This window comes from Salvelinus alpinus, chromosome 1 (genome assembly GCF_045679555.1).
Source record: "Salvelinus alpinus chromosome 1, SLU_Salpinus.1, whole genome shotgun sequence".
Lineage (NCBI taxonomy): Eukaryota > Metazoa > Chordata > Actinopteri > Salmoniformes > Salmonidae > Salvelinus > Salvelinus alpinus.
Window position 1 is genome coordinate 110461974 of NC_092086.1, and position 21038 is coordinate 110483011.

A 21038-nucleotide genomic window follows, 5' to 3' on the forward strand; every position below is an offset into this window, starting at 1 on the left:
GTCTGTCTGAGCTATAGCAGCAGGCCAGGCCAGGTTAGTGTCTGTCTGAGTTATAGCAGCAGGCCAAGGTAGGTTAGTGTCTGTCTGAGCTACATCAGCAGGCCAGGTTAGTGTTTGTCTGAGCTAAAGCAGCAGGCCAGGTTTGTGTCTGTCTTAGCTATAGCAGCAGGCCAAGGTAGGTTAGTGTCTGTCTGAGCTATAGCAGTAGGCCAGGTTAGTGTCTGTCTGAGCTATAGCAGCAGGCCAAGGTAGGTTAGTGTCTGTTTGAGCTACATCAGCAGGCCAGGTTAGTGTTTGTCTGAGCTAAAGCAGCAGGCCAGGTTTGTGTCTGTCTTAGCTATAGCAGCAGGCCAAGGTAGGTTAATGTCTGTCTGAGCTATAGCAGTAGGCCAGGTTAGTGTATGTATGAGCTATTTGAGCAAGCCAGGGCAGGTTTGTGTCTGTCTTAGCTATAGCAGCAGGCCAGGTTAGTGTCTGTCTGAGCTATAGCAGCAGGCCAGGCCAGGTTAGCATCTGTCTGAGCGATAGCAGCAGGCCAGGCTAGGTTGGTGTCTGTTTGAGCTACATCAGCAGGCCAGGTTAGTGTTTGTCTGAGCTAAAGCTGCAGGCCAGGTTAGTGTCTGTCTGAGATATAGCAGCAGGCCAGGTTAGTGTCTGTCTGAGCTAAAGCAGTAGGCCAGGTTAGTGTCTGTCTGAGCTATAGCAGCAGGCCAGCTAGGTTGGTGTCTGTTTGAGCTATAGCAGCAGGCCAGGATTGGTTAGTGTCTATCTGAGCTATAGCAGCAGGTCAGGTTAGTGTCTGTCTGAGCTATAGCAGCAGGCCAGGTTAGTGTCTGTCTGAGCTATAGCAGCAGGCCAGGTTAGTGTCTGTCTGAGCTACAGCAGCAGGCCAGGGAAGGTTAGTGTCTGTCTGAGATAAAGCAGCAGGCCAGGTTTGTGGCTGTCTGAGCTATAGCAGCAGGCCAGGCCAGGTTAGTGTCTGTCAGAGCTATAGCAGCAGGCCAAGGTAGGTTAGTGTCTGTCTGAGCTATAGCAGTAGGCCAGGTTAGTGTCTGTCTGAGCTATAGCAGCAGGCCAAGGTAGGTTAGTGTCTGTTTGAGCTACATCAGCAGGCCAGGTTAGTGTTTGTCTGAGCTAAAGCAGCAGGCCAGGTTTGTGTCTGTCTTAGCTATAGCAGCAGGCCAAGGTAGGTTAATGTCTGTCTGAGCTATAGCAGTAGGCCAGGTTAGTGTATGTATGAGCTATTTGAGCAAGCCAGGGCAGGTTTGTGTCTGTCTTAGCTATAGCAGCAGGCCAGGTTAGTGTCTGTCTGAGCTATAGCAGCAGGCCAGGCCAGGTTAGCATCTGTCTGAGCGATAGCAGCAGGCCAGGCTAGGTTGGTGTCTGTTTGAGCTACATCAGCAGGCCAGGTTAGTGTTTGTCTGAGCTAAAGCTGCAGGCCAGGTTAGTGTCTGTCTGAGATATAGCAGCAGGCCAGGTTAGTGTCTGTCTGAGCTAAAGCAGTAGGCCAGGTTAGTGTCTGTCTGAGCTATAGCAGCAGGCCAGCTAGGTTGGTGTCTGTTTGAGCTATAGCAGCAGGCCAGGATTGGTTAGTGTCTATCTGAGCTATAGCAGCAGGTCAGGTTAGTGTCTGTCTGAGCTATAGCAGCAGGCCAGGTTAGTGTCTGTCTGAGCTATAGCAGCAGGCCAGGTTAGTGTCTGTCTGAGCTACAGCAGCAGGCCAGGGAAGGTTAGTGTCTGTCTGAGATAAAGCAGCAGGCCAGGTTTGTGGCTGTCTGAGCTATAGCAGCAGGCCAGGCCAGGTTAGTGTCTGTCAGAGCTATAGCAGCAGGCCAGGCCAGGTTAGTGTCTGTCAGAGCTATAGCAGCAGGCCATTCCAGGTTAGTTTATGTCTGAGCTATAGCAGCAGGCCATTCCAGGTTAGTGTCTGTCTGAGCTATAGCAGCAGGTCGGGGGAGGTTAGTGTCTGTCTGAGATAGAGCAGCAGGCCAGGTTAGTGTATGTCTGAGTTATTGCAGCAGGCCAGGTTAGTCTCCATCTGAGCTATATGAGCAGGCCAGAGAAGTTTAGTGTCTGCCTGAGCTATAGCAGCAGGCCAGGTTTGTGTATGTCTCAGCTATAGCAGCAGGCCAGGCTAGTGTATATCTGAGCTATAGCAGTAGGGCAGGTTTGTGTCTGTCTGAGCTATAGCAGCAGACCAGGGAAGGTTAGTGTCTGTCTGAGCTATAGCAGCAGGCCAGGTAAGTGTCTGTCTGAGCTATAGCAGCAGGCCAGGTTAGTGTCTGTCTCAGCTTTAGCAGCAGGCCAGGTTAGTGTCTGTCTGAGCTAAAGCAGCAGGCCAGGTTAGTGTCTGTCTGAGATATAGCAGCAGGCCAGGTTAGTGTCTTTCTAAGCTATAGCAGCAGGCCAGGGAAGGTTAGTGTCTGTCTGAGGTATAGCAGCAGGTCAGGTTAGCGTTTGTCTGAGCTACGGCAGCGGGCCATGGCAGGTTAGTGTCTGTCTTAGGTACAGCAGCAGGCCAGGTTAGTGTATGTCTGAGCAATAGCAGCAGGCCAGGGTAGGTTAATGTCTGTCTGAGCTATAGCAGCAGGCCAGGTTAGTGTCTGTCGGAGCTATAGCAGCAGGCCAGGGAAGGTTGGTGTCTGTCAGAGCTATAGCAGCAGGCCAGGTTAGTGTTTGTCTGAGCTATAGCAGCAGGCCAGGGAGGTTAGTGTCTGTCTGAGCTATAGAAGCAGGCCAGGCCAGGTTTGTGTCTGTCTGAGCTATAGCAGCAGGCCAGGGAGGTTAGTGTCTGTCTCAGCTAAAGCAGCAGGCCAGGTCAGTGTCTGTCTGAGCTATAGGAGCAGGCCAGGGCACAGGTTTGTGTCTGTCTGAGCTATAGCAGCAGGCCAGGTTAGTGTCTGTCTGAGCTATAGCAGCAGGCCAGACTAGTGTCTGTCTGAGCTATAGCAGCAGGCCAGAACAGGTTAGTGTTTGTCAGAGCTATAGCAGCAGGCCATTCCAGGTTAGTGTATGTCTGAGCTATAGCAGCAGGCCAGTCCAGGTTAGTGTCTGTCAGAGCTATAGCAGCAGGCCAGTCCAGGTTAGTGTCTGTCTGAGCTATAGCAGCAGGCCAGGCAGGTTAGTGTTTGTCAGAGCTATAGCAGCAGGCCATTCCAGGTTTGTGGCTGTCTGAGCTATAGCAGCAGGCCAGGTTAGTGTATGTCTGAGCTATCATAGCAGGCCAGTCCAGGTTAGTGTATGTCTGAGCTATAGGAGCAGGCCAGGTTAGTGTCTTTCTGAGCTATAGCAGCAGGCAAGGTTGGTGTCTGTGTGAGCTATAGCAGCAGGCCATTCCAGGTTAGTGCCTGTCTGAGCAATAGCAGCAGGCAAGGGGGGGTTAGTGTCTGTCTGAGTTATTGCAGCAGGCCAGGTTAGTGTCTGTCTGAGCTATAGCAGCAGGCCAGGTTAGTGTCTTTCTGAGCTATAGTAGCAAGACAGGGTGGGTTGGTGTCTGTCTGAGCTATATCAACAGGCCAGGTTAGTGTCTGTCTGAGTTATAGCAGCAGGCAAGGTTAGTGTCTGTGTGAGCTATAGCAGCAGGCCGGGTTAGTGTCTGTCTGAGCTATAGCAGCAGGCCAGGTTAGTGTCTGTCTGAGCTATAGCAGCAGGCCGGGAAAGTGTCTGTCTGAGCTATAGCAGCAGGCCAGGGAGGTTAGTGTCTGTCTGAGCTATAGAAGCAGGCCAGGTTAGTGTCTGTCTCAGCTAAAGCAGCAGGCCAGGTCAGGTTGGTGTCTGTCTGAGCTGTAGGAGCAGGCCAGTGCTGGTTAGTGTCTGTCAGAGCTATAGCAGCAGGCCAGGTTAGTGTCTGTCTGAGCTATAGCAGCAGGCCAGGGCAGTTTAGTGTCTGTCTGAGCTATAGCAGCAGGCCAGGGTAGGTTAGTGTCTGTCTGAGCTATAGCAGTAGGGCAGGTCAGTGTCTGTCTGAGCTATAGCAGCAGGCCAGGGTAGGTCAGTGTCTGTCTGAGCTATAGCAGCAGGCCAGGCTAGTTTCTGTCTGAGCTATAGCAGCAGGCCAGGGAAGGTTAGTGTCTGTCTGAGCTATAGCAGCAGGCCAGGCTAGTTTCTGTCTGAGCTATAGCAGCAGGCCAGGGAGGGTTAGTGTCTGTCTGAGCTATAGCAGCAGGCCAGGTTAGTGTCTGTCTGAGCTATAGCAGCAGGCCAGGTTAGTGTCCGTCTGAGCTATAGCAGCAGGCCAGGGGAGGTTGGTGTCTGTCTGAGCTGTAGGAGCAGAACAGGGAAGGTTAGTGTATGTGTGAGCTATAGCAGCAGGCCAGGTTAGTGTCTGTCTGAGATATAGCAGCAGGCCAGGGTAGGTTAGTGTCTGTCTGAGCTATAGCAGCAGGCCAGGTTAGTGTCTGTCTGAGCTATAGCAGCAGGCCAGACTAGTGTCTGTCTGAGCTATAGCAGCAGGCCAGAACAGGTTAGTGTTTGTCAGAGCTATAGCAGCAGGCCATTCCAGGTTAGTGTATGTCTGAGCTATAGCAGCAGGCCAGTCCAGGTTAGTGTCTGTCAGAGCTATAGCAGCAGGCCAGTCCAGGTTAGTGTCTGTCTGAGCTATAGCAGCAGGCCAGGCAGGTTAGTGTTTGTCAGAGCTATAGCAGCAGGCCATTCCAGGTTTGTGGCTGTCTGAGCTATAGCAGCAGGCCAGGTTAGTGTATGTCTGAGCTATCATAGCAGGCCAGTCCAGGTTAGTGTATGTCTGAGCTATAGGAGCAGGCCAGGTTAGTGTCTTTCTGAGCTATAGCAGCAGGCAAGGTTGGTGTCTGTGTGAGCTATAGCAGCAGGCCATTCCAGGTTAGTGCCTGTCTGAGCAATAGCAGCAGGCAAGGGGGGGTTAGTGTCTGTCTGAGTTATTGCAGCAGGCCAGGTTAGTGTCTGTCTGAGCTATAGCAGCAGGCCAGGTTAGTGTCTTTCTGAGCTATAGTAGCAAGACAGGGTGGGTTGGTGTCTGTCTGAGCTATATCAACAGGCCAGGTTAGTGTCTGTCTGAGTTATAGCAGCAGGCAAGGTTAGTGTCTGTGTGAGCTATAGCAGCAGGCCGGGTTAGTGTCTGTCTGAGCTATAGCAGCAGGCCAGGTTAGTGTCTGTCTGAGCTATAGCAGCAGGCCGGGAAAGTGTCTGTCTGAGCTATAGCAGCAGGCCAGGGAGGTTAGTGTCTGTCTGAGCTATAGAAGCAGGCCAGGTTAGTGTCTGTCTCAGCTAAAGCAGCAGGCCAGGTCAGGTTGGTGTCTGTCTGAGCTGTAGGAGCAGGCCAGTGCTGGTTAGTGTCTGTCAGAGCTATAGCAGCAGGCCAGGTTAGTGTCTGTCTGAGCTATAGCAGCAGGCCAGGGCAGTTTAGTGTCTGTCTGAGCTATAGGAGCAGGCCAGGGAAGGTTGGTGTCTGTCTGAGCTATAGCAGCAGGCCAGGGAAGTTTAGTGTCTGTCTGAGCTATAGGAGCAGGCCAGGGTAGGTCAGTGTCTGTCTGAGCTATAGCAGCAGGCCAGGCTAGTTTCTGTCTGAGCTATAGCAGCAGGCCAGGGAAGGTTAGTGTCTGTCTGAGCTATAGCAGCAGGCCAGGCTAGTTTCTGTCTGAGCTATAGCAGCAGGCCAGGGAGGGTTAGTGTCTGTCTGAGCTATAGCAGCAGGCCAGGTTAGTGTCTGTCTGAGCTATAGCAGCAGGCCAGGTTAGTGTCCGTCTGAGCTATAGCAGCAGGCCAGGGGAGGTTGGTGTCTGTCTGAGCTGTAGGAGCAGAACAGGGAAGGTTAGTGTATGTGTGAGCTATAGCAGCAGGCCAGGTTAGTGTCTGTCTGAGATATAGCAGCAGGCCAGGGTAGGTTAGTGTCTGTCTGAGCTATAGCAGCAGGCCAGGTTAGTGTCTGTCTGAGCTATAGCAGCAGGCCAGACTAGTGTCTGTCTGAGCTATAGCAGCAGGCCAGAACAGGTTAGTGTTTGTCAGAGCTATAGCAGCAGGCCATTCCAGGTTAGTGTATGTCTGAGCTATAGCAGCAGGCCAGTCCAGGTTAGTGTCTGTCAGAGCTATAGCAGCAGGCCAGTCCAGGTTAGTGTCTGTCTGAGCTATAGCAGCAGGCCAGGCAGGTTAGTGTTTGTCAGAGCTATAGCAGCAGGCCATTCCAGGTTTGTGGCTGTCTGAGCTATAGCAGCAGGCCAGGTTAGTGTATGTCTGAGCTATCATAGCAGGCCAGTCCAGGTTAGTGTATGTCTGAGCTATAGGAGCAGGCCAGGTTAGTGTCTTTCTGAGCTATAGCAGCAGGCAAGGTTGGTGTCTGTGTGAGCTATAGCAGCAGGCCATTCCAGGTTAGTGCCTGTCTGAGCAATAGCAGCAGGCAAGGGGGGGTTAGTGTCTGTCTGAGTTATTGCAGCAGGCCAGGTTAGTGTCTGTCTGAGCTATAGCAGCAGGCCAGGTTAGTGTCTTTCTGAGCTATAGTAGCAAGACAGGGTGGGTTGGTGTCTGTCTGAGCTATATCAACAGGCCAGGTTAGTGTCTGTCTGAGTTATAGCAGCAGGCAAGGTTAGTGTCTGTGTGAGCTATAGCAGCAGGCCGGGTTAGTGTCTGTCTGAGCTATAGCAGCAGGCCAGGTTAGTGTCTGTCTGAGCTATAGCAGCAGGCCGGGAAAGTGTCTGTCTGAGCTATAGCAGCAGGCCAGGGAGGTTAGTGTCTGTCTGAGCTATAGAAGCAGGCCAGGTTAGTGTCTGTCTCAGCTAAAGCAGCAGGCCAGGTCAGGTTGGTGTCTGTCTGAGCTGTAGGAGCAGGCCAGTGCTGGTTAGTGTCTGTCAGAGCTATAGCAGCAGGCCAGGTTAGTGTCTGTCTGAGCTATAGCAGCAGGCCAGGGCAGTTTAGTGTCTGTCTGAGCTATAGGAGCAGGCCAGGGAAGGTTGGTGTCTGTCTGAGCTATAGCAGCAGGCCAGGGCAGTTTAGTGTCTGTCTGAGCTATAGGAGCAGGCCAGGGAAGGTTGGTGTCTGTCTGAGCTATAGCAGTAGACCAGGGCAGGTTGGTGTCTGTCTGAGCTATATTAGCAGGCAGGTTGGTATCTGTCTGAGCAATAGCAGCAGGCCAGGTTGGTGTCTGTCTGAGCTAAAGCAGCAGGCTAGGTTAGTGTCTGTCTGAGCTATAGCAGAAGACCAGGTTAGTGTCTGTCTGAGCTATAGCAGCAGGCCAGGTTAGTGTCTGTCTGAGCTATAGCAGCAGGCCAGGTTAGTGTCTGTCTGAGCTATAGCAGCAGGCCAGGTTAGTGTCTGTCTGAGCTATAGCAGCAGGCCAGGTTAGTGTCTGTCTGAGATATAGCAGCAGGCCAGGTTAGTGTCTGTCTGAGATATAGCAGCAGGCCAGGTTAGTGTCTGTCTGAGATATAGCAGCAGGCCAGGGTTTGTTAGTGTCTGTCTGAGCTATAGCAGCAGGCCAGGTTAGTGTCTGTCTGAGCTAAAGCAGCAGGCCAGGTTAGTGTCTGTCTGAGATATAGCAGCAGGCCAGGCCAGGTTAGCGTCTGTCTGAGCTATAGCAGTAGGGCAGGTTAGTGTCTGTCTGAGCTATAGCAGCAGGCCAGGGCAGGTTAGTGTCTGTCTGAGCTATAGCAGCAGGCCAGGTTAGTGTCTGTCTGAGCTATAGCAGCAGGCCAGGTTAGTGTCTGTCTGAGCTATAGCAGCAGGCCAGGTTAGTGTCTGTCTGAGCTATAGCAGCAGGCCAGGTTAGTGTCTGTCTGAGCTATAGCAGCAGGCCAGGGAAGGTTAGTGTCTGTCTGAGCTATAGCAGCAGGCCAGGTTAGTGTCTGTCTGAGCTATAGCAGCAGGCCAGGGTAGGTTAGTGTCTGTCTGAGCTATAGCAGCAGGCCAGGTTAGTGTCTGTCTGAGCTAAAGCAGCAGGCCAGGTTAATGTCTGTCGGACCTATAGGAGCAGGCCAGGGAGGGTTATTGTCTGTCTGTGCTATAGCAGCAGGCCCGGGAAGGTAAGTGTCTGTCTGAGCTATAGCAGCAGGCCAGGTTAGTGTCTGTCTGAGCTATAGCAGCAGGCCAGGTTAGTGTCTGTCTGAGCTATAGCAGCAGGCCAGGTTAGTGTCTGTCTGAGCTATAGCAGCAGGCCAGATTATGTTCTGTCTGAGCTATAGCAGCAGGCCAGGTTAGTGTCTGTCTGAGCTATAAGAGCAGGCCAGGGAAGGTTAGTGTCTGTAAGCACGGTGACCTACACTATCCAGGGGACTAATTTCCTCTCACAGAGAGACACCTGTTAGTGCAGTATGATCCAATGAATGTAATTGTCTTCCAATCCCATGCAGTATAACATCCACCCACATACCCTCCTCTCTTCTAGCTGGCTAATGCCACTGGCAGGGAACATTTTGTCCCTAGAATAAAAAAAAGAGTGAGATGGAGTTTCTCTCCTCATCTTCACTCAGACAGACTCATAAAGAAGTGGGTCTAAACAAAACAGGGCAAAATGAGGAAATGAATGAAAAACACTTAATAATAATCATGCACAGTGCAGTGTGTTTCATGTCTGGTTGGTTAACCTCTGTAGCCTTTTGGTCAAAGGTGATACAGAATGCTATGGATATATTACGTGCACAGAAACTATGATATTTAGAGCTTGGAATAGAATAGAAACAGATCTTTATTTATCGATTTGCTCTGGAAGTACATGTCTTTCACAGTACCCAAAGTGAGTACCCACAGTTAATCAACTGAGGTGTCTGTCAATGTGTGAGGTTTTGTAACCACAATGCAGGACCATGTAAAGGTGGTGGAAGGTAAATCAACAGTAGGTGGTGGTTACAGGCTACGGGACCTGCAGTGTTGTTATACTGTTTAGATGCCATGTTTTGCCGGTAAATAACAAACCATGTTTTTTGAATCATGGAGAGAGTGAAAAGGAACAAAGTCCAACTTACTTCAGGCAGTGGAGAGAGAGATGAGTGGAGAGAGAGAGATGAGTGGAGAGGGGAGAACTCTAAAATATAGTCTAAATAGTATATTGCTAGCCAGGACATATAAATAGCTATAAATATAGCTCACAATGCAATGGGCCTACAATATTTCGACCAACCAGGCCCCATTTTTTTTTACAGTGCATTTCCAATGTACGCATCACTGTTTATCAAATTACCGCATTTATTATACATAACAGAAACAAAGGCAGGTGCAGAGAGCTAATCCTATTTTAATCTAATCTGACACTGAACCCTCGTTGCAGTTGCAGGCAAAGTAGCAACAGAAAGAGAAAGAATGTAATACCAAGCAACTATTGAACCAGAGACACAGTAGCAAATGTAAATCAGAACATTTTTATCAAGAATCACAAAAAATGCAACATCCCACACTATTTACCAATCAAGGGATATCTGGTATATTATAGCCCAACCTACATGTACCCGCTGGCTATCCTCACTAGACCACACCTGAAGCTTTATATGAATAGCCTATTGACTGTGTTGTAAACTACGGAAAATTGCATTTAATATGTAGCTACACCTTTAGTCAAGAATCAAACACTAACTTGGCCAGGGAGAGACACGAGGAGGATTGCTATGGTTACCGGGAAGTATGGAGAACAGCGTGTTAAAGGATTACTGGGTTCAGTTGCTCGTAAACTGAATTCAAAGTGCAATTTCTAATAAATATATATTTTTCATTGTTATTACACATTATCAACCAAACTAAACTGGTCACACAGAGTGTACCAGTATATCACAATAAATATTTCAGCGTTGCGTCCAGAACACGGTTAGCATAGCCTATGTGTCTGACAATACACATGAAAGACACCATATAGCATCGTAATACAACACACTATCAACAGACATGAACAAATGATCTACTAGTGTAGCGTTAAAATAGACTTCCGTGTCTAGAATGTTCACCACGGCAACACGACTATGTCTAGAATAAGTGTCAGTCAAAACGCCGGCTGTGTGTCAATGCCAACCACTGCTCTGTTAACCTAATGGAGCATGGTGTGTAACCACGACCACATGACATTAATTAAAAGGCCCAAGAGCAGAATTGCACCAATAACTCAATAAACAGGCACAGCAGATAGGTTCTGCATCCCATATTGCACCCTATCCCCTACATAGCGCTATGGCTCTGGTCAAAAGTAGTGCACTATATAGGGAATAGGGTTCCATTTGGAACGCATTAAGACTGGGGAAAAGTGCATGGGGGAGATGAGAGAGACCTATTTCCCCTTTCCCCTCTGTGGACACTTTCAATGTATTGATTCAACTGGCTGTGTGTGTCGGTCAAACTAACTCACTCTAACCCCACTGCTGCCTATTTGTTAATGGACTAACACCAGACAGGAAATGTGTCATTGGACATGAACATGCCTGATTCAGATATGTCAGACTCTATGAAATTCTGATCATACATTATGTGTTTGCTTTGTGTTCTTTCACCTGACAAACTGTTATGCTGCATTTCTCAAAATCAATTCAAACATAGAAATGAGCAGATATGTATTCATTTAATGTACAGGAGAAAGTGCTATAAAGGCTCCCAGGAATCAGCATTGCTAATTATTGTATTGGAAAGAATCTACAGATTCTGTTGTGTGTTTTAGTTGTTCCAACCACACCTTGTACAGGTCCTCTTCATTCAAAATTTCCTCCATTCATTTTCAGAATCTGTTACTTACAACAATGAAAGCCTACATTTGGTTCAACTTAGTGCAAATCTGTATTGCCTAAACGGTGTAAACTCTTAGTGACTGAATACACTTGTGCAGGTACACTGATATGGTCTGAGAACAGTAGGTGAGGACAAGCATTTTGCTGCCTGTCTGATTCTCTTCCTTGTATCACTAGCTAGAGCCACAGCAGTATTCAGTCTCCACATATACAGTACAGTACATATACAGTACAGTACATATACAGTACATATACATATACAATACAGTACATATACAGTACATATACAGTACAGTACATATACAGTACATATACAGTACATCCACAGTACAGTACATATTCAGTACAGTACATATACAGTACATATACATATACATATACAGTACATATACAGTACAGTACATATACAGTACATATACATATACAATACAGTACATATACAGTACATATACAGTACAGTACATATGCAGTACATATACAGTACAGTACATATACAGTACATATGTACTTGCTGCAGTACACTTGGCCTTGCTGCTATTCCAGTTTCAACTGTTCTGCCTGCGGTTATGGAACCCCTACCTGTCCCAGACCTCCTGTTTTCAACTCTTAATGATCGGCTATGAAAAGCCAACTGACATTTATTCCTGATTATTATTTGACCATGCTTGTCACTTATGAACATTTTGAACATCTTGGCCATGTTCTGTTATAATCTCCACCCGGCACAGCCAGAAGAGGACTGGCCACCCCTCATAGCCTGGTTCCTCTCTAGGTTTCTTCCTAGGTTTTGGCATTTCTAGGGAGTTTTTCCTAGCCACCGTGCTTCTACACCTGCATTGCTTGCTGTTTGGGGTTTTAGGCTGGGTTTCTGTACAGCACTTCGAGATATTAGCTGATGTACGAAGGGCTATATAAAATAAACTTGATTTGATTTGATTTTGATTTGATATACATATACAATACAGTACATATACAGTACATATACAGTACAGTACATTTGCAGTACAGTACATATACAGTACATATACAGCACAGTACATATACAGTACATATACATATACAGTACAGTACATATACATATACAATACAGTACATATACAGTACAGTACATATACAGTACATATACATATACAATACATATACATATACAATACAGTACATATACAGTACATATACAGCACCGTACATACACAGTACAATACAGTACATATACAATACATTAAACTCAGTTTATCACATTCCTGACATTTAATCCCAGTAAAAATTCCGTTTTAGGTCAGTTAGGATCCCCACTTTATTTTAAGAATGTGAAATGTCAGAATAATAGTAGAGAGAATGATTTATTTCAGCTTTTATTTCTTTCATCACATTCCCAGTGGGTCAGAAGTTTACATACACTCAATTAGTATTTGGTAGCATTGCCTTTAAATTGATTAACTTGGGTCAAACGTTTCAGGTAGCCTTCCACAAGCTTCCCACAATAAGTTGGGTGAACTTTGGCCCATTCCTCCTGACAGAGCTGGTGTAACTGAGTCAGCTTTGTAAGCCTCCTTGCTCGCACACGCTTTTTCAGTTCTGCCCACACATTTTCTATAGGATTGAGGTCAGGGCTTTGTGATGGCCACTCCAATACCTTGACTGTGTTGTCCTTAAGCCATTTTGCCACAACTTTGGAAGTATGCTTGGTGTCATTGTCCATTTGGAAGACCCATTTGCGACCAAGCTTTAACTTCCTGACTGATACCTTGAGATGTTGCTTCAATATATCCACATCATTTTCCTGCCTCATGATGCCATCTATTTTGTGAAGTGCACCGTCCCTCCTGCACCAAAGCACCCCCACAACATGATGCTGCTACCCCAGTGCTTCACGGTTGGGATGGTGTTCTTCGGCTTGCAAGCCTCCCCCTTTTTCCTCCATTTACATTTACATTTAAGTCATTTAGCAGACACTCTTATCCAGAGCGACTTACAAATTGGAAAGTTCATACATATTCATCCTGGTCCCCCCGTGGGGAATGAACCCACAACCCTGGCGTTGCAAGCGCCATGCTCTACCAACTGAGCCACACGGGACCTCCAAACTTAACGATGCTCATTATGGCCAAACAGTTCTATTTTTGTTTCATCAGACCAGAGAACATTTCTCCAAAAAGTACAATCTTTGTCCAGTTGACTGCAGTTGAAAACCGTAGTCTGGCTTTTTTATGGCGGTTTTGGAGCAGTGGCTTCTTCCTTGCTGAGCGGCCTTTCAGGTTATGTCGATATAGGACTCGTTTTACTGTGGATATAGATACTTTTGTACCTGTTTCCTCCAGCATCTCACAAGGTCCTTTCTGTTGTTCTGGGATTTATTTGCACTTTTCGCATCAAAGTACGTTCATCTCTAGGAGACAGAACGCATCTCCTTCCTGAGCGGTATGACGGCTGTGTGGTCCCATGGTGTTTATACTTGCATACTATTGCTTGTACAGATGAACGTGGTACCTTCAGGTGTTTGGAAAATGGCTCCCAAGTATGAACCAGACTTGTGGAGGTCTACAATTTTTTTTCTGAGGTCTTGGCTGATTTCTTTTTTTCCCCATGATGTCAAGCAAAGAGGCACTGAGTTTGAAGGTAGGCCTTGAAATACATTGACAGGTACACCTCCAATTGACTCAAATGATGTAAATTAGCCTAACAGAAGCTTCTAAAGCCATGACATAATTTTCTGGAATTTTCCAAGCTGTTTAAAGGCACAGTCAACTTAGTGTATGTAAACTTCTGACTCACTGGAATTGTGATACAGTGAATTATAAGTGAAATAATCTGTCTGTAAAAAATTGTTGGAAAAATTACTTGTGTCATGCATAAAGTAGATGTCCTAACCAACTTGCCAAAACTATAGTTTGTTAACAAGAAATTTGTGGAATGGTTGAATGACTCCAACCTAAGTGTATGTAAACTTCCGACTTCAACAGTACATATACAGTACAGTACATATACATATACAATACATATACAGTACAGTACATATACAAAATACAGTACAGTACGTATACAGTACAGTCCATATACAGTACAGTACATATACAGTACATATACATATACATATACAGTACAGTACATATACAGTACATATACAGTACAGTACATATAGAGTACATATACAGTACATATACAGTACAGTACATATACAGTACAGTACATATACAGTACATATTCAATACAGTACATGTACAGTACATATACATATACAGTACAGTACGTATACAGTACAGTACATATACAGTACATATACATATACATATACATATACAGTACAGTACATATACAGTACATATACAGTACAGGCAAACATGTTGTAACCTAACCTGCGCCAAAACATATAAAGGCATAAAAGGAGGAAAATAAAATATAAAAATGAAAGGATGAAGATGATCATAAACATAAAAGCATAAACACATTGATAAACATAAAAGCATCCGGACGGTGGAGGCATGTTAGGTGGCCTTTTGTTATGGCATCAAAGGGTTTTCTCTGGTTTTATCAATGATGACCTTCTCTGTTTGTCTGAATTATTCAATGATTATTTGCTGGTCTTTCTCTTCACAATAATCCCTGCTGTTTCTATCTACGCCCACACTAGGGCAAGATGATGATCACGATCTGGCGGTTAGGCTAGCGTACATTTTCTCCTTTTCAGTCATTGAGGGAAAAGAGAGAATGGGGGAGAGGAGAGAGAAAAAGGAAAAGAAATGGACGGATGAAGAGAGAGAGAGAGAGAGAGAGAGAGGAAAATCAAGAATCAACACCAACCTTTACAATGTACGTCACTCCGGGTCCAGAGATCTTCTCACTGGAATGCAGCCATCCTCTGGAACAGGATTTATTCACCAGTCCACTGTTACCTCCTCCTCCTCCACCTCCTCCACCTCCTCCTCCTCCACTAGGTCCCCAGTCCTCCCCTCCATGTCCCTGTCTCTGCCCAGCCTCCCTCTCTTCCAGCCCCAACCTGCTGCCCTTCTTTCCCCCTGCGTTGCTCATGGTGCCTGGCTCTTGCTGGGTGGAGTGGGAGTGGGAGCAGGGGGGGTGGTGGTGGTGGGAGATGCTGGAGGCTGAGCCACAGGAGGAGCCGTTACCGCCACTGCCACCACCGTTACCACCACCGGAGGCTGCCAACGACACACTGGAGCCAGAGCCGCTACCAATGCAGCTGGAGCCACCGCTGGATCCACCACCGGAGCCCCCACCGGAGCCTCCAGCACCTTGCAGCTTGGAGAGGGTCAGGTCCTTGACGTGGGAGGGGAGGCTCTTGATACCCAGCAGGCTGGAGCCTGAGTTGGTGAATTTCAGGTTGGACACCTTGTTGATGAGGGTGCACAGGGTGGTGGCTCCATCGTCTGCGGGGTCGGCAGCGGGGTTGTGGTGGTGGTGGTGGTGGTGGTTCACGCCGCCCTCGGATGGCGCTGCAGGAGGGGTGTACGGGGGCTCGGCGGAGGACTTGGGGTTCATGGTGAGGCCGTGTAGATCATCGACGGACGTCACCGACTCATTCCTGAATCTGTTGTATTTGGTACGGTGAAGCATTCCCCTCTTCTCTGCCTCTGCCCCCTCCTCTGCCTTACAAACGCACCGGCAGATGTAACGCCGCCAAGTAAATTATCCTTCTCTCCTTAAACATAGCAAATGCCTTATAGTAACCCCAGCAGGCCCTGTACGATGGTTGACTAGAATTTTCTCTGCTGCTGAGGAAGTTAGAGAGCTGGGTTAGTGCTGCTGCTACTGCTGTTATTGATGCTGAGGCTGAGGTTGCTGTTAGGAAAATCCAACGCCGCGATGATCCAATCCGTTGGTAGAAAATAAACAGATAAGAAGAACACAATCCATGGAAATAGAACATGGAGGAAAGGTGAAAAAAAGGTTCCAGAAGCTTCCAGAATGCAGAGAGAGAGATGGACGTGGTAGAGGAGGATATAGTTATATAGCGCTGCCGCTCTCTTCTCACTGTTGCCTACCGGCTCAAAGCAGAAGCATGACTCACAGATCTGAACAGAGACCTTCTCAACAAAAGGCTCACTGAACACTGAAAATCACTTCCTGTTACAAAAAAAAAAATCCTCCCACTTACAGCACACTAGAACCAATCAATTCTCAAATTTCCCAGACGGATATGTCCTCTTCACCGCAGGAATGCTTTTCTATTTTACTCTGTGGTACGGTCGGTTGTGGGGAAAAGGGAAAGAGAATCGCAAAGACAAAAATATATCCTGATGATAAAAGATAATAAATGATTATCAACTTGTCTCCCTTCATACTCCCTTCCCTCATTATCTGGTTAAAACAAACTCCTCTACAGACTGGGATTAAAAGAGGTTATGTTCCTGTGAAGGGGAAAATCTAAGTAATTGATGCTGAATATAGCCTACTGATGAGAGGTGATGACAGATAAATAGGAAACAAGGAAAAATAACATTGATGTGAGTGATAGGCATGCCGCTGGCAATGAATCTATTCCATGTCCACAGTACTTCAGAAGAAGAGGACAATCTTACTAGTATCTGTATTTGCAACAAAATGTACAAGTTGAATGTTACATTAACATACTGTTCTCAGTGGAGCGTGCAAAAAGAAATGCAATGACACGGACAAGGACAGCAATACACATCTTCTATAACATCATAAAGGTAAATATTATATTCTACCATGATGATGACACATGCATGAGATTAATACAAATATTTTAAACAAATGCAAAAAATAGACCCTAATCTTCTATTAAAATACATCTAGATAACACCACTATGTATTGAAATGCATCAGTACACTTCATGATAATCTATCATTCAAAAAATATTGAACAACGTAGAATAGATACTTTCCTTCCTCTGTTGAATTTGCATTATCACTATTATTATTATCAATTTATATTATCACTATTATTATTATACATTTATATTATCATATTCTATTTACATTCTGAGACAAAGGATCAGTAGAATGATACTTCACCTCTCTGATAACAACCTGCCTGTCCTGAATTATCCCAGTGAATAATTCATAAACAGAATAAAAACACGTTTTCAAATTAAACAGATAAGTCTGACTCAGCGCAGAACAGAAACACATGAAGACAGGCTCATCCAAACAGCAAGGCAAGGCGTCAGTAGAGCAGCAGTCTAGATCAGCAGTCTTTCTACATGAAGCCAAAAACCATTCATGTAAAATGTCCACAGGAGCGACACAACTAAGAAGACCGACAGTCATTCATAAGCTTCCGCTCTCTCTCATCCTGCCGCTGCAGATTTCGCACTGCACTGCAGTCCCTCCCAACATCTCTCTCTCTCTCTCTCTCTGTCTATCTGTCTCTCTCTCGCTCTCTCTCTCTCTCTCGCCTTCCTGCCTGGCAAATACAGAAAAAAAGGAAAGCACGTTTGCTTTCTCCTCAGAAACAAAAGCAAACAAAAAAGGAAGGAGAGATAAAAGAAGCTTCTCCTAAATCAGAGAGGACTTGAGAAAGAAGACGATAGAAGAATCAGAACGATGAAGGCAAATATTATTTAGTCTTTATGTGAATGAAACAGCTAGGCTCGCATACCAATGTTTCTGTGAATGGAGCAAGGCCTTTCTATCTCTCTCTCTGCAAGGAAGGCAGTCCCTCGGGATGGAATGGTCTTATCCAATAAGAGACGAGCTGGATGACTCATTCAGGGTAGGCTTGCAGAATAGTGGAAGAATCCATTCTGAACGCAGGTGCCGATTCTTCCGGTTTTAATAACACTATAAAAAATGTAATTTGAACAGTGAGGTATGTTATAATTTAGATGTAAATATTGATATACATGGTGCAATGCTAATTTTGAATAACATGAAAGGAAATTGAAATATACATTTTTACAAAAGAAAATGTACCCCCCCCCCTCTTTTGAGATGATTTGTCACCGAGGGCTATTTTTCTACATGCATATGAATGGTGGTCAGCTACACATTCAGTTAATATGTCAAACGGCAACTACTGCCAAATGAACATGTATTATTGTGTTTCTGTCTAAATGTAATACTGTAGACGTGTATTCTATTATAATAAATTGCTATAATAGTCCTCTGTAGCTCAGTTGAAAGGCCTTGCAACGCCATGGTTGTGGGTTCGATTCCCACGGGGGACCAGTACGAAAAAAAGTATGAAAATGTATGCGCTCTGAATAAGAGCGTCTGCTAAATGACTAGAATGTAAATGTAATGTAATGGCTGGTGGTAGATTATCACGTTTAAGGTAAGACCCAGACTGTGTCGAAGTAACAATGTTTATTACAACAACAGGGGCAAAGGTACAGGACGGCAGGCAGGCTCAGGGTCAGGGCAGGCAGAAGGGTAAAAGCCGGGATAAACTAGAAAACAGGAACTTTGACAAGACAGGAGCAAAGGGGAAAACGCTGGTAGGTTCAACGAACAAAATTAACTGGCAACAGACAAACAGAGAACAGAGGTATAAATACACAGGGGATAATGGGGAAGATGGGCGACACCTGGAAGGGGGTGGAGACAATCACAAAGACAGGTGAAACAGATCAGGGTGTGACAGTATCCCCCCTCTAGGGTCGCTACCTGGCATCCTACCTGGGCGCATACCTGGTTAACAGGGGTGTCGGCATTGGAAATCCATGATGAGGCCTGGGTCTAGGATGTCCCTGGCGGGGACCCAGCACCTCTCCTCCGCGCCGGTTGGCAGTCGATGAGATGGGGGAGAGGGGTGGGCCTGGAAAACAGGAGACAAAGGGCTGTGAGACATGGATTTAACTCTGAACACATGAAAAGTATTCGGAGGGTACGGGGAAACAGAGGACGAACAGCAGAGGGGGGGTAATGATCTTGGAGCAGGGGAGAATGGTCTCTACCGTGTGCCAGCGTGCCAGCGCATCAGGCTTGACATTCTATGGTACCGGTCGGTGCTGCGGAAGCGAAGTGGCCCGGGCCTTACTGAACCCCTCCCGGAGGTCCTGGTACTCCACGGGAATGGTGGAGACGTCCGAAGCAATTTCCAAGCCCCCAGGAAGATGTCGCGGGCAATGAGTGTGGCAGAATGGGCTCCAGCCCACAATGGCAGCAGTAGACCAGTCAATAGAGGAATTGTGTCGCTGGAGCCAAGAGAATCCCAATACCACGTGAACCTGCGGAGACTCAACTAGCAGGAATTGGATCGTCTCGCTGTGGTTCCCCGACACTCGTAGGTTGATGGGGGTGGTATGGTGGGTGACCCGGCCTATAAAGCGCCCGTCCAGCGCTCTAAAATCCATGGGAATGGAGAGGGGTTGAGTGGGGATGCCCAGCTCACGTCCATAAGATTCATATCGGTTCCCGAGTCGATGAGTATCTGGAGAGACTTGGACTGGTTGCCCCATAGCAGGATGGCATGCAGAGGGGGGCGAGTAAGGGGGGAAGCAAAATGATCCTTAAGACCCACCAGAATACTCTCTCCTACAAATGAGCTAGGTCTCTTGAAGGGACAGGTAGACACATAATGACCGACAGTACTGCAATACAGACAGCTCTGGGTGTTCAGCCTGCATGCCCATTTGGCTGAAGGCAGCCTAGCCCTGCTGAGCTGCATCAACTCGGCAGTCTTCGGGGGCTCTTGGAGGAACTCGGGTAAGCTCGGATCCTCTCGGGGACGTAGACGCCAGGGACATCCGGAGTTCATCAGATGCAAGGTGGGATCCTTGAGTGAGCGATTGGGAATCAGACCGCTTCTCCCTCCTACGTTCCCGTAGGCGTCCATCGATCCGGATGTTTAAGGCGATGAGTGATTCGAGATCCATCGGTAGTTCCCCGGGCTGCAAGCTCGTCTTTTACTTCCTCTGATAATCCGTGCAGGAACGTGTCGAACAACAGTAATTGTATTAATACAGGGACGTCTGTACCTTATTCTAGTGTCTGCTCTGTGTACAGTACAATGTGTTGTTGTTGTTGTTGTTTTGACTACGGAGGAAAACTCACATCATCATCATCAGCTGAAGGCCCTGAGTCAATTTGTCCATGATGGTTTAGCTACAGAAACAAGACAATAAAGTAATATAGAAGTTACATATAATGTAATGATACCTAATGTTGGTTGAAATGGGGGGGGGGGAAACTGTTTAGCTTGTATTTAGTTTGTGTGCCATGAGATTTCACACAGAACCTAGTAACCTAAACGACTGCGGTCCCAGTGGAGTATCAGTCAATCCATACAGAATAATTAAACTGTATGTTGTTTTGTTGTGTTGTTACAAAACTGGACTGGAAAATGGCAAACACAGAGACCGTTCAATGGCCACTATGAAAGAGAGAAAAAGAGAGAGAGTGAGAGAGTGAAAGAGAGAGCGTGAGAGAGAAAGAGAGAGAGAAAGAGAATAATTTCCTGTTGACTATAATAATCCACACAACCCTGACAGATCATCTCCATAATCATGACTCGAGTGTGTCAAGCCCTCTCTCAGACTGGTTCATTAAGACAGGAGCAACAGGAAGTGGAGGAGAGGAAATCGAGGCTGTGTGTGTGTGTGTGTGTGTGTGTGTGTGTGTGTGTGTGTGTGTGTGTGTGTGTGTGTGTGTGTGTGTGTGTGTGTGTGTGTGTGTGTGTGTGTGTGTGTGTGTGTGTGTGTGTGTGTGTGTGTGTGTGTGTGTGTGTGTGTGTGTGTGTGTGTGCGTGTGGAAGATAGGCTGGGGAATAGTCCTCTTAACCAGGAGCGCATGCAGAGTTAAAATATCCATATCAACCCACGATGGAGAAACAGACAATACAATTCTGGTTGATTTCATCCTGTGAAATACTGTATATGTTACAGTTGTAATGACATTCAGTACATTCATGATGGAACATGGTATTTAGAAAAGCTTTTCATTTGTTATTTTAACAAATTCATTTTTATAGGAATCATAATAATACACATTTTAAAAACACAATAATTATTTCTCTCTCAGGTACTGTATATGTTCTCAGCTTTTGTAAACGCAGTGCTATCCGAACACAGTTACAAGGTCATCATCTATTTGCTAGTCAAAGAAGAAGAAGAATATTTGGATCAAATCATTTTCCTAGCCCCATAACTAACAGTCATAAAATAACTGTTTATTTGTTTCCGTATTGAAACAGCCAGTCAGTCAGACAGTCAGTCAACCATGATTGGCCATATAAACGAGGTAAGTCAGCACAGGATGACCACTCCCTAAAGGCACCTTTACCGTAACCATAGTTTCAAAGACAGCATAGCAACAAGAATGGGGTGAGGGGGCTGGCTAAAGAGATTGACAGCTCTAATCCAGCAAATGCCATGGCTGCCTGCCTGGCGGGGAGTTGTATTTGTGAGGGGAGAGATGCTCCACTGTATACTGGCAGGGATGGGGAGGGCATGCCTGTGC

The 21038-nt window shown here is 46.4% G+C and overlaps 1 protein-coding gene across 1 annotated transcript in view; it reads right to left on the reverse strand.

The window, feature by feature from the left end:
- shc3 (SHC (Src homology 2 domain containing) transforming protein 3) overlaps nt 1-17298 on the reverse strand; it is a 70412-nt gene extending 53114 nt beyond the window's left edge. The window contains exon 1 of the mRNA XM_071340978.1: nt 14460-17298. Coding sequence (XP_071197079.1) covers nt 14460-15230 — 771 coding nt within the window. The 5' untranslated portion in view covers nt 15231-17298. The remainder of the gene's footprint in view (nt 1-14459) is intronic.
- Nucleotides 17299-21038: the final 3740 nt, after the last annotated feature.